This window comes from Aquarana catesbeiana, linkage group LG11 (assembly GCF_042186555.1).
Source record: "Aquarana catesbeiana isolate 2022-GZ linkage group LG11, ASM4218655v1, whole genome shotgun sequence".
In the NCBI taxonomy this organism is placed as follows: Eukaryota; Metazoa; Chordata; class Amphibia; order Anura; family Ranidae; genus Aquarana; species Aquarana catesbeiana.
In genome coordinates this window covers 181726856-181740692 of record NC_133334.1, presented here as the reverse complement: position 1 = coordinate 181740692, position 13837 = coordinate 181726856, and the positions used below count along the sequence as shown (strand labels likewise).

The 13837-nt window shown below is 46.0% G+C and overlaps 1 protein-coding gene across 28 annotated transcripts in view; it reads right to left on the bottom strand.

Moving 5' to 3' along the window:
- NRXN2 (neurexin 2) overlaps window positions 1-13837 on the bottom strand; it is a 3426600-nt gene that overhangs the window by 1212123 nt on the left and 2200640 nt on the right. For all 28 annotated transcript variants that reach the window (XM_073605072.1, XM_073605074.1, XM_073605073.1 and 25 more), the window contains one exon: window positions 10867-10986. In XM_073605072.1, coding sequence (XP_073461173.1) covers window positions 10867-10986 — 120 coding nt within the window. The remainder of the gene's footprint in view (window positions 1-10866; window positions 10987-13837) is intronic.

The following is a 13837-nucleotide window of genomic DNA, read 5'->3' as shown; positions in this document are numbered from 1 at the left end:
GTCTTGGATCACCACCAGCTACCAAGCACCTGATGCTGATGTAACCGAATATTTTTTTTTGAAATGTCAGATCCCTTCAAGACTGCCTATGCTGATGCTGAGTGACTATCCTGTTATGCTGAGTGACTATCCTCTTCCTCCGCAATGATCATGCTGATAGCTTGTAAGAACATTTTTGGTTCTGGGTGCTGCCACCAGTGGCTAAGGCCCAATTTTTCAGCCCCTGTTTAACAGGGGCATGTAATTACAATTTTTGATGCAATACTTTGCAGCAGGGCTCATTGCTGTGCTCCAACTAGAGTATCTGTGAGGGGTTGCAGTGTTGTGGGACCAGCACCAATGCCTAAGGCCCAATTTTTCAGCCCCTGTTTAACAGGGGTGTGTAATTACGATTTTCGATGCAATATATTTGCAGGAGGGTTTGTTGCTGCACTAAACTAAAGTATCTATGAGGGGTTGCAGTGTTGTGGCACCAGCACCAGTGCCCGAGGCCCAATTTTTCAGCCCCTGTTTAACAGGGGCGAGTAATTACAATTTTTGATGCAATACTTTGCAGCAGGGCTCATTCCTGTGCTCCAACTATAGCATCTGTGAGGGGTTGCAGTGTTGTGGCACCAGTGCCTAAGGCCCAATTTTTCTGCCCCTATTCAACAGGGACATGTAATTACAATTCTTGATCTAATATTTCACAGCAGGGCCCATTCTTGCGCCCACCAAGAGTAAATGTGAGGGCTTAAAGTGTTGTGGCAACACCACCACCACCACCAAAGGCCCAATTTTTCTGCTCCTGTTCAACAGGTGCATGTGATTACAATTCTTGATATAATATTTCACAGCAGGGCCCGTTCCAGCGCCCACCATGATTAACTGTGAGGACTTACAGTGTTGGGGCACCAGCACCACCACCAAAGGCCCAATTTTTCTACCACTGTTCAACAAAGGCATGTAATTACAATTCTTAACATAAAAGCTCACAGCAGGGCGTTCCAGCACCCACCAAGAGTAACTGTGAGGGCTTACAGTGTTGTGGCAAAACCAACACCTAAGGCCCAAATTTCTGCAGAGTATATAGGGCAGGCCTCTACTTTCAAACATCCAACTTACAAACGACTCCTACTTGCAAACAGAAGGAGACAACAGGAAGTGTGATGAAATCTACCCCTAGGAAGGGAAATTCTCTTCTGTAAGAGTTAATATGGGAAAAACGTGTCTCCTCTCCACTGATGCTTTATCACCAATCCTTGTTTCACTAAAAACCCTAAATTTTCAAAAAACATTTGTCATTGGGACAGAAAGTGAGGTGAAATCTTCTGAAGAGGTGCACAGACAGCCAAACAAATGTTACAGGGGTGATAACCCTTCCCTACGTTTTCCAAAAAGCTTAAAAATAGATTTTTTGGCTGGAGCTACACTTTAAAAATGTACTAGTTCAAAATTACAAACAGATTCTACTTAACAATAAACCTACAGTCCCTGTCTTGATTGCACCGCCTGTATACTGCTGTTCAGAGTATATAGGGCCTGGGGGCCCCACGCCTTTCCTTTTTTCCTTTTTTAAATTTGGGTGCGGGGTTCCCCTTAATATCCATACAAGACCCATAGGGGCTGGTAATAGGCTGGGGATACCCATGCCATTTTTCTCAATGATTTTCATCCATATTACCGGGACCAGACATTACATTAAAGCCGCAAGCAGTTTTGAATGACTTTTTTTCCTTTAGAAATGTCATTTTGTGCAGGGACAGTTCTAAACACGGGAAACACGTGCCACTTTACAGGCATACTATAGACACCCCCCAGGTACGATATTTAAAGGAATATTTCACTTTTTTTTCCACTTTAAGCATCAATAAAATCACTGCTCCTGAAAAAACAGCCATTTTTAAAACTTTGTTTGCATTGATACATGTCCCCTGGGGCAGGACCCGGGACCCCAAACCCTTTTTAGGACAATAACTTGCATATTAGCCTTTAAAATTAGCACTTTTGATTTCGAACGTTCGAGTCCCATAGACTTTAACAGGGTCCTAAAGTTTGCGGGGAGAGTTAGGCTCATCCCTAGTAGAGAGGGGATCTGGGGGGTTGTGTACAGAGAGGGGATCTGGGGGGGGGGGATGTGTGCAGGGAGGGGATCTGGGGGGGGGGGGATGTGTGCAGGGAGGGGATCTGGGGGGGATGATGTGTGCAGGGAGGGGATCTGGGGGGGGGGGATGTGTGCAGGGAGGGGATCTGGGGGGGGGATGTGTGCAAGGAGGGGATCTGGGGGGGGGGGGGTGTGCAGGGAGGGGATCTTGGGGGGGGATGTGTGCAGAGAGGGGATCTGGAGGGATGTGTGCAGAGAGGGGATCTGGAGGGATGTGTGCAGAGAGGGGATCTGGAGGGATGTGTGCAGAGAGGGGATCTGGAGGGATGTGTGCAGAGAGGGGATCTGGTGGGGATTTGTACATGGGGAGAGCTGGGGGATGTGTGCAGAGAGGGGATATGGTGGGGATTTGTACATGGGGGAGAGCTGGGGGGATGTGTGCAGAGAAGGGATCTGGGTGGGTGTGTGCAGAGAGGGGATCTGGGGGGGATTTGTACATGGGGGAGAGCTGGGAGGGATTTGTGCAGAGAGGGGATTGGGGGGATGTGTGCAGAGAGGGGATCTGGGGGGATGTGTGCAGAGAAGGGATCTGGGGGGGGTGTGTGCAGAGAAGGGATCTGGGGGGGGTGTGTGCAGAGAAGGGATCTGGGGGGGATGTGTGCAGAGAAGGGATCTGGGGGGGATGTGTGCAGAGAAGGGATCTGGGGGGGATGTGTGCAGAGAAGGGATCTGGGGGGATGTGTGCAGAGAGGGGATGTGTGCAGAGAGGGGAGCTGGGGGGGGGATGTGTGCAGAGAGGGGATCTGGGGGGGGGATGTGTGCAGAGAGGGGATCTGGGGGGATGTGTGCAGAGAGGGGATCTGGGGGGGGGGATGTGTGCAGAGAGGGGATCTGGGGGGGGGGATGTGTGCAGAGAGGGGATCTGGGGGGGATGTGTGCAGAGAGGGGATCTGGGGGGGATGTGTGCAGAGAGGGGATCTGGGGGGGATGTGTGCAGAGAGGGGATCTGGGGGGATGTGTGCAGAGAGGGGATCTGGGGGGATGTGTGCAGAGAAGGGATCTGGGGGGATGTGTGCAGAGAAGGGATCTGGGGGGGGTGTGTGCAGAGAAGGGATCTGGGGGGGATGTGTGCAGAGAGGGGATCTGGGGGGGGTGTGTGCAGAGAAGGGATCTGGGGGGGATGTGTGCAGAGAGGGGATCTGGGGGGATGTGTGCAGAGAGGGGATCTGGGGGGATGTGTGCAGAGAGGGGATGTGTGCAGAGAGGGGATCTGGGGGGGATGTGTGCAGAGAGGGGATGTGTGCAGAGAGGGGATCTGGGGGGGGATGTGTGCAGAGAGGGGATCTGGGGGGGGGATGTGTGCAGAGAGGGGATCGGGGGGTGGGATGTGTGCAGAGAGGGGATCTGGGGGGGATGTGTGCAGAGAGGGGATCTGGGGGGGGATGTGTGCAGAGAGGGGATCTGAGGGGGGATGTGTGCAGAGAGGGGATCTGAGGGGATGTTTGCAGAGAGGGGATCTAGGGGGGATTTGTACATGGAGGAGAGCTGGGGGGGATGTGTGCCGAGAGGAGAACTGGGAAAGTGTGAATGGGGGGGGGGGTGAATTGGTGCAGAGAGGGAGAGGAGAACTGGGAAGGGGGAGGACTGTGCAGAGGGGAGAGCTGCAGAAGGCAAGTTGTGCAAAGTGAGAGCTGTGGAGTGTGGGGCAGGTTGTGCAGAGGTGAGAGCCATGGGGGAAGCTGGGGGTGCAGAAGTGAAACATTGGGGGTGGCAAAGGTGAGAGCTGTGGATTAAGGTGAGCTTTAAATGGGGGTGCAGAGATAATATGTGGATGGGGTGCAGAGGTGAGTTGTGGACTGGGGTGTAAGCTGTGGTTGTAGAGGTGCAGAAGTGAGATGATGGGGGGGCAAAGATGAGCTGTGGAAGAGGGAACAGAGAGGTAGGATATTTGAGGGAAGGGGGAATTTTGCTTGGGGAAGACCAGGGATGGGGGACAGCAACACATGCAGAGTTCAGTGAGCAAGAGTATGTAAAGCATGGCTGTATGTTACATATTAAAGGCCTCGGGATGGTACTACTGCATGCTGTATTCTGTACAATGGGTTTTGCGTTACATACTCCTGAGCCCTGCATTCTGTATGCTGGTCTGCATATTACATACGTTTTACCACTGCACTCTGTGTGATACCCTCTGTTACCTATTACTGACCCCTGCACTGTGTACACAGGCCTATTTTATTCTGTACCTTGGATACTCACTTCTCATCACTGCACAATACACATTCCTGAACCACGTGCCTTGTGTGATATGCAATTCTAATCCTTAACTTATTACAGTTATTTGATGCCGCAGTATTTCTCCCCTCTAAACAAGGTGTGGCTGGGGGCGGCGTTTGGGCGTGGTTGGGGGTGGGGAGTTGGGTGGGTAAGGTGAGTTCATGCACCTATTCTCTGAGAAAAAAAGCCCTGGTTGTAGTCGATCCACCTCCTTGTGAACCAGACATGCTTCCTAATGAGGCGTACACACGGGCGGACTTTCCGACCAGACTGGTCCGACTGACTTTCCGACTGACTTTTGACAGACTTCCAATGGACTTTTTTTTTTACGAACGGACTTGCCTACACACGGCCGGACTATGGACGGACTTGCCTACACACGACCGGACTTTCCAGCGGACTATGTCCGCCGGTCTTCCCGACGGAGTTACAATGGACTTTCCGAATGAATGGACTTGCCCACACATGAACAAGTCCGTTCATTTTGAACGTGACTCGGGTACGATGGGACTAGAAAAGGAAGTCAATCTCGCCGCTTTTATCGGCGAGATTGACACCTTGCGAGGTCCCCCCAAAATCCATACCAAACCCCTATCCGAGCACGCAGCCTGGCTGGTCAGGAAAGGGGGTGGGGACGAGCGAGCGCCCCCCCTCATGAACCATATCAGGCCGCATGCCCTCAACATGGGGGGGAGGGCACCCTGGGGCCCCCCACCCCAAAGCACCTTGTCCCCATATTGACGAGGACAAGGGCCTCTTCCCGACAACCCTGGCTGTTGGATGTCGGGGTCTGCGAGCGGGGGGCTTATCGGAATCCGGGAGCCCTCTTTAATAAGGGTGATGTTGACCACGCCCCCTTATGACGACACAGTCCCAGCATGCCCAGGGACTGTGACGTCACAAAGGGGCGGGGTCACCGCCTATATAAGTCATTGCGTAGCACTCACACAGCATTACAGCGGGAGAGAGCGTCGTGTCAACATCGGAAGAAGAGAAGAGGGAAGAAGACGTCGCAGAAGTCCGGGCCACCGCTAGCAAAAGAGCAGCAGAAGATAGCGGAGAAGCCGGCAGAAGAACCGGACACCGGGAGAAGAGGCCGGCGAAGTCGGAAGAAGACCCCCGAATTCGGAAGAAGACCCCTGAAGCTGTCTAATAAATTACTTTAAAAACCTGTGTAACGTGTTTTTTTATTGACACTTTTTCCCTAGGTGAATGGGTAGGGGTACGATGTACCCCATACTCATTCACATAGGGTGGTGGGCCAGGATTTGGGGGCCCCCTTATTAAAGGGGGCTCCCGGATTCCGATAAGCCCCCCTCCACAGACCCTGACAATCATCGGCCAGGGTTGTCGGGAAGAGACCCTTGTCCTCATCAATATGGGGACAAGGTGCTTTGGTGTGGGGGGGGGCCCAGGGAGTTCACTAGCAACAGTTCTGGGCAACCACGTTCCAGGGCTTTAAGGGTCAAACTGCATAACATGTATTCTGCTTGATCCTGTCTTGCATCTTTCTTTGAGAGTAGGCAGGTCTCCTCCTCTATATTGAGTGTATAAAAAGTGTTTGGGGACCTGGGTCCTGCCCCAGAGGACATGTATCAATGCAAAAAAAAAGTTTTAAAAACGGTTGTTTTTTTAGTAGCAGTGATTTTAATAATGCTTAAAATGAAACAATAAAATTGAAATATTCCTTTAAATATCGTACAGCTCGCGGCTGTAACGTATTGTCGGGTCCTGGCAATATAGATAAAAATCATTGAAAAAAAACAGCCTGTCCCCCCCAGTCCATTACCAGACCCTTTAGGTCTGGTATGAATATTAAGGGGGAACCCCGCACCAAATTAAAAAAAAAAAAAAAAATTGCATGGGGGTCCCCCCAAAATCAATACCAGGCCCTTCAGGTCTGGTATAGCTATTAAGGGGAACCCTGCGCCAAAATTGAAAAAAAAAAAAATGGCCTGGGGGTCCCCCCCAAAATCCATACAGGGCCCTTCAGGTCTGGTATGGATTTTAAGGGGAACCCCAAGCCAAAATTAAAAAAAAAAAAAAATGGCATGGGGTTCCCCCCAAAATCCATACCAGACCCTTATCCAAGCACGCAACCTGGAAGGTTGCAGGAAAAGGGGGAGACAGGAGAGAGCACCCCCCCTCCTGAATCGTACCAGGCCACATGCCCTCAACATGGGGGGGTGTTTTGGGGTCCCCCCCAAACACCTTGTCCCCATGTTGATGGGGACAAGGGCCTCTTCTCCACAACCCTTGCCCGGTGGTTGTGGGGGTCTGTGGGCGAGGGGCTTATCGGAATCTGGAAGCCCCCTTTAACAAGGGGACCCTCAGATCCCGGCCTCCCCTATGTGTATGTCACGTAACGTCAGAGGGGGCCACCCGATGACGTAAATTGGTGACCCCGCCCTCAGCTATATAACAGCTGTCAAAGCAAAAATGTTGCAATTGTGGGGACACCTCCAATCGAGGCAGAGTTTTTCCGTTTTTGTATGTGTAGGGGAACAATGTACCTGATACCCATTCATATAGGGGGGGCTGGGATCTGGGGGTCCCCTTGTTAAAGAGCGCTTCCAGATTCTGATAAGCCCCCTGCCCGCAGACCCCCACAACCACCAGGCAAGGGTTGTGGGGAAGAGGCTCTTGTCCCCATCAACATGGGCACAAGGTGTTTTGGGGGTGTTGAGGGCATGTGGCCTGGTACAATTCAGGAAGGGGAGGGCGCTCTCTCACCCCCCCTTTCCTGCAGCCTGCCAGGTTGCGTGGTCAGATAAGGGTCTGGTATGGATTTGGGGGGGACCCCTAGGCCATATTTTTTACATTTTGGCACTGGGTTCCCGTTAAAATCGATACCAGACCTGAAGGACCTGGTATAGATTTTAGGGGGGACCCCCACACCATTTTTTTAATTTTGGCTCAGGATTCCCCTTAATATCCATACCAGACCCAAAGGGCCTAGTAATAGACTGGGGGGGGGGGACCAATGAAATTTTTTGCAATGATTTTTATCTATATTGCCGGGATCCGGCAATACATTACAGCCGCAAGCAGTTCTAAGTTACATTTTTTTCCTTTACAAATGTCATTTTGCTGCTCTCACATATAAAACTATGTACGACCACTATGTAAGCAACCTTTGGCCAATCATGGCTCTCACAGCAGAGCGCACTGTGATTGGCCAAAGCACGCAGGTCAGGTGCATGCTTTGGCCAATCAGCAGCCGCCAATGCACTGCAATATCGCAGTGCATTGACGGTCTCGCCGTTCATTATGGGGCGTTCCGCGGGTGCTCCAATTTCCCGCGAATGCCCCATAATGTTCTAAATTCAGTGAACGAGTGAACTCCTGATGTTCGAGTCAAACTTAAAATTTGACTCGAACACAAGGCTCATCCCTATTCTTTATACAACACCCACTCTTGCCCATCTCATCTGGCATACACATGTAACTTGTAAAGTTGAGCTAGATCAGCATACGCCAAAACAGAGACTAGAGGGTTAACCCCCTCTTCCATTGACAAAAGGGCTGCTCACACTGATCCGCCCATTGACTGGCTGGTCTTTGTAATTCTGATTCATTTTCTTCATCTTCACTCCTCAGCAACTGATTAAGGGCTTGGGCTATCCTGGCAAATCCCTCCGTGAATCATTAATAATAGGAGCAGAACCCAAGAAATGACATCAGTTCTGTCTCGTTGCTTGGTCTTGGTCAGGGAGTAACCGCTTCCTATTTCTTGGGGTCAGTGGCCCCTCCATCAGCAGAGACAACATGCCTGAGATAAGTGACAGAAGGCTGATAGAACACTTGTCAAGGGATAATGTTAACCTTTTATCATGAATTTTCTATAAGACCTTCTCGAAGTACTCTTTATGCTCTTCGAGGGTTCTGGTGAAGACAATAATGTCATTCAAGTACACCAGCAGTTCCATAAGGGTCATGTCTCTCACTGTCCACTCCTTCAGTCGATGGAGATCCCAAAAGACTTTGAGGCATCCTGTCAAACTCATAGAACCATCTTGATCTTCAGGGTGCATGGGGATCTGATAATTCCCACTCCTTAAATAGAACATGCTGAACCACTTTGCCCTCGACAAACAGTGTAGAGCATCTTCTATCCGTGAGGTGGTGAATCCATCAGGAATAGTCCTCCTGTTGAGGGTGCGGTAGTCAAAGCACATCCTCAGGATATCCCTTCTTCTGAACCACCAATATGGGAGAAGCATAAGGACTCCATGACTCTTGGATGATTCCTGTCTTCAGCTGTTCTCAGAGATTTTTCAAATCACCCAGAGGAATCTGGAACTCCACATGGAAATCATTCTTAGAGAACATTTCCTGCCATCTCCAGAGTTGGGCTTTGGCCATCTCCATCCATGTGTGATTGGGGTATTCTTCAAGTAAAATCTCTCTACTGGAATCTCATCCTCTGCTTCCTCCACCAAATTGCATAGTGTCAAGGAAGGGCTCATCTGCTGGTGGCACTGTGGCTCCCAGATCTATGGTCGGTTAGCTCTGACCCAGATACCTATAAGAGCCATTATACTGAGTATTGTTGTTGAAATGTTATTATGTATGTTTTATGGACTGTTGTCATCTGTCTCCCTGTGTCTGATTTAACCAAGGAACGCTCTAGCAGAGCGCACTTGGGTTGAATCGGGACCAGCAGTAAAACTGCCAGTGTGAAAACCTTCTCATGGGCTTGGAGACGTGTTCTCTGTGTGTGTGTGTTGGCGTTTGCCGGTTTGTAAGTATCAAGCGCAATGCGCTGGGGTTCTTGCCTTCAAATGTCTATGCACATTAGAGAAGCTAAGTCCACATAACGAGAGAAACATATTATTATATCTCCGTGTGGCTACTCTATCCCTTTTGGATACATATCTGCTTTAATAAGAGGGCATTGATATCTGCCTTGTTAATATACTCGTACTGTTTATTGACAACACCAGTAGCAATGCCCCCGCAGATCTTCTCAAGCCTGTAAGAACAAGTAGAATGATCTTACCAGATACTGGTTACTCTGAGCAGTATTGAGTGGGCTCCATGCTGACTAAGATGGTAGGTGTGGCTGGGCAGAGAGCAGTGTACATGCCTTAAGTGGATGAGACATGGCTCTTCTCCCTCCCACTCCTGTGCATGCCCTCCCCGTTAGTGTCATTTCCTGTAATGTCATTTCCTGTGTTATCATTTTGTATGGAGGAAGCAGTTGGCTGTTGGGGCAAGGGCTTCCTGTTTGTCACTTCCTTTTGTTGTCCATAAATAAAAGCCAAGAGCCTCTGCCCAGGAGAGGCACATGAAAGAGCGATGGACCTAAGATGATGATTATGTCGAAAATGATTATGACGATGATTATGCAGAAAACATGGGTTTTTTAAAGATGTATTATACTGAAAAACTGAAAGGGCGCGTATTAGCGCAGGTGAGATTGGTTACGTATAGCATATATAAAAATCTCCACATCAGTATGGACATGGAGTACATGATCTGATTGCTTTGTCATTCTGCTTGTTACCAGCAAATAATGTTCTCACTGCCGACCTGCACCAGGGGCGGTTGAGGAGACTGGTACATTGATGGTTAATGGGCCAAGCGATGGATCGATAAATAGAAGGGACGCCGTGCCATTAGGTCACGCCCTCAGATGAAGTCGGATATGATGAAACGTGCCAGTACGTGATTTTGCGGTTACCGGAAGTGACGTATGTATGTCACCAGCTGCGGAGAGACAACCAGGAGTTACAGAACTGCTTTTGTAACCGGGGTTATGCGGACTGGTAACTACACTATGTTTTATGCTCAATAATTTATACTGCTTGTAAGTGCAACTTGTAGGGGTCGGGATTTGCAATAAAGTGTTATGCAGGATCGCGCTATGTGGATTTTTTCTTTCTATGATTCCGCTAACATGGAGTGATTTGCAGCCCTAACCAGACCTACTGTGGATGATGTTATATTGAATGATTTTAAGTGGGTTGTCTACAGCTTTCTGGTGAGTGTAAACCCCCCTGGGGGAGAGTGCCTCATGTGGTGTGGACCTGGTGGATTAGTGCACGGAATTCTAACTTCTGCTAGTACCACCTTCTATCTTCAGAACTGTATTCACCTTTATCATCCTGCTATCTTGTATAAGATCTATTATATGAATGCCGGTCAAGCTGTTATGGACTGACAGGAGCGCTGCTGTAGCATCTGTTTTGATTAGTGTTTCAGGACATCATGACACCTTCAGGACACCATTTGTTTTATATGTTTTTACTTTTTTCAGCAGCTGCTGACACGCACAATTTATGTGCTATTTTTGATAATAGAGTGTTTTTATTTGTTAAATCATAGTTTGCTTGTCTATATTTAAAATTATTACTAAGTAACCTAGTGCTGAGGAGTGTTAATAGGCCTTTTATACACTTAGACTTTTACATATAAAAAACTTATACCACATTTCAGTTTTAGTATTTGGAATTTCACATTGCTGAAAACCAAAGGATTTCATTAAAAAAGGAAAATAATACCTTCTACTGTGACATTGTCCACGCTGAGCTGCAGATATTTTCCTCTGCGTAGTACTTTAACTGTGTGCCATTCATTATCATTTAGCTTTTGACCTGCGTACAAAGTCTCTGGACCCTTACCTGCAAAGAGTAGAGCAGTAGCAAAGTCAAAGTTGACATCAACATGATAAGATTCTTAACTCTACCTATACATGCCAGCATCTATTATATAATTATATTTAGAATCCAGTAGATGATTATATTTATTTTTATTTATTGTCTTACTACTGTCTATCTATCCTAGCCAGAGATTGTAACTGTCAAAGGATTCAATAAAAGTTCAACTAATGCTATTGTAACAGAAGCAATGGTAGTATTGCTATTTGCAATTGTTTTAGGCAACTAGTTTGACTTGTTCTAAACAAATTTTTAATAATTCTTGAAAACAACCACCTACAGAGAATGATTTTTGAAACAAGGTGGAAATCATTTGACTGACAATTCTTATTCTGATCTGTAATCAGTTTGTTATTAGAATGTTGTAATGGACATTTGATTCATCGAATATGCATTGCTTTTTTTTAAATTTGAGTTATATATATTCTTATCATATCATTGTGTAACTATTCAGCTTTGGTAATCCTCATACTGGGTTGCCCATTTTTTTTCTTTAAGTTTTAATGCAATCTATCAATTGGCCAAAATGTGACTGTTTAATAATAAGGTAGATATAAATGTGATTTTAACAGAGGAATTCTACATAGAAATAGACAACAACAGAGAAAGAAAAGGTGAGAGTTAAAAAGTAGAACAGGCTGGCAACTTATGCAGGGAGTTGTTTTTAACTACTGGGTATCCCCACAGTAAGAGAGGGACTGCAGGTGTTCCCTTGTGGTAACTCAAAGACTAGGGGGAATTGTAATTGTGATATTTACAGTAATTTACATTCTATTTGATATATGCAGGAACAGATCTGGCTAGCTAAGGTTCTGGTTAAATGTTTAAGTCATAGAACATAACAAAGAATGAAGCATATTATCTGGCCATGTACTGTAAAATGAACATTGGTAAGTTATATGAGATAATAGCAAAAGAAGGGTGCACCAACCTAGCGCATTACCCAAAATACATTTTATTCAAAATAAAAACAACAATGGTTGTACTCACATACAAATGTAGTATAAAAGGCATGTCACAGCGCAAGCAGATGTGAGCAGTCACCCTCAGGTCAGATGTAAAGAACCAGTACTGCCGGTAGACAAGGTGGTGTTAGGAATTGCTGACGCGTTTCGAGAGAGACAAGTGATTTTATCACTTTGGCATGACATGCCTTTATACTACATTTGTATGTGAGTACCACCATTGTTGTTTTTATTTGGAATACAATTTATTTTGGGTAATGCGCTAGGTCGGTGCACCCTTCTTTTGCAATTGTTTTACAGTTCTAAAGAATACCCATTGTCCTAAGGAGGACAGCAAGGCAATTGGCGTAGGAAGAAGTCCTCTGTATATACATTCTCAGGCACACTACTTGAGCGCAGAAAAACTACTTTTAAGTTGAATATGAGGTATGAGAATAATTAGAAAATACTTCAGTAGCAACCAAACTAAAACAGTGATAACAATAATTGTAGAATTTTCTAGGTGCTACATATAGTAACCAAACATATAGTAAAATAACAATATTTTATAGAAGTACTTCATCCATAAAATCATATGCATCCTCCTGTAGCCCCATCAGCAGCCTAACGTACAACACATTAATTATACATGTATCTAAATTCCTTGGGGCTTTCTGATGATGGGGATAGCCTGTTGCTACCCTACTGGGGAAGGCTAAGCACTGTTTGCAAGTGCAGCATACTATGAATAATAAAAAACAGGTGAAACTAATGCGCAAACCACAAAGGGAGATCAAGAACTGAACACTGTAGCTGCCAGCATAAGGGTGTTCATACACCAATATAGGAACAATATATAAACAATAGATTGTGCGGCGCTTACTAAAACATGAAACAAAAAATAAAAAAATATAAAGAATAGAAATGTACAGAGACAAAATCTAATGGAGATTCAAGTGGGAAAATCCAAATGGATGATGTGTCCTAACATTAATCTTCCAAAAAAAAAGAGATTATAAAACCAATGTTACATCAATAAATGGAACAAGAATACCCCACTCAGGAACTAACGAATAATAAAATCCTTATAAAGAGGGTCAATACTGCCTAAGAGATGAATAAATCCTTACATCTGATAGATAAAAAGAATAAAAAGAGATAGATATAAATAATCATCCTAAGGCAAACTAGAAGACTATACCGTAATGAGGGCGAAAATCAGACTGGTAAAGTGCACAGTATAAGTGCATGTTTGAAATATGTGAAAAAAAAAAAATATTTAAATTTTTTTAAAATACAATGAATAAAATGGTGAATCACACTACAAACGCATGTCACAATGATAGGTGCAAATAAAGTGCTAATGTGCAGTCAGTGCAGAAACAAGCTGAAGTTGCAAAATAAACAATATAAAGGTGCACTCCAAGTGAACAAAATAAGCAAGGATGTGGATTAAAAAATGACAAGATAAAAAAAGGATAATAGGGTCCTCTAATTTTCAGGACAAAGTGCTTGATGCTAAGAAGTGAAACAAAGAGGTATATATAAACTCCCACAAAAAAAAAAAAAAAATAAATATAAAAAGTGAAAAAATATTGTTTAAAAAGTCCCATACACGGTGCAATCAAATCGTGACAACCTCAATTCAATAAGTGAAAAAACAGTTCATCAAGGATTCCAGTGCCACCTTCAACCAATCTCCAATTGTGGAAAACTGTGGTCCCCCAGCCTCTCACCTCAAGGCAGAACGAAATAAGCCCTGCTGACAGGTAGAATGAATACAATCCGTTCGGCAGCCCCCTCAATGGCACCTCTCCTATGGATCTCCTGCCTTTTCACCAATTTTTTTCTCTCAGGGTGCCCCAGGTTCT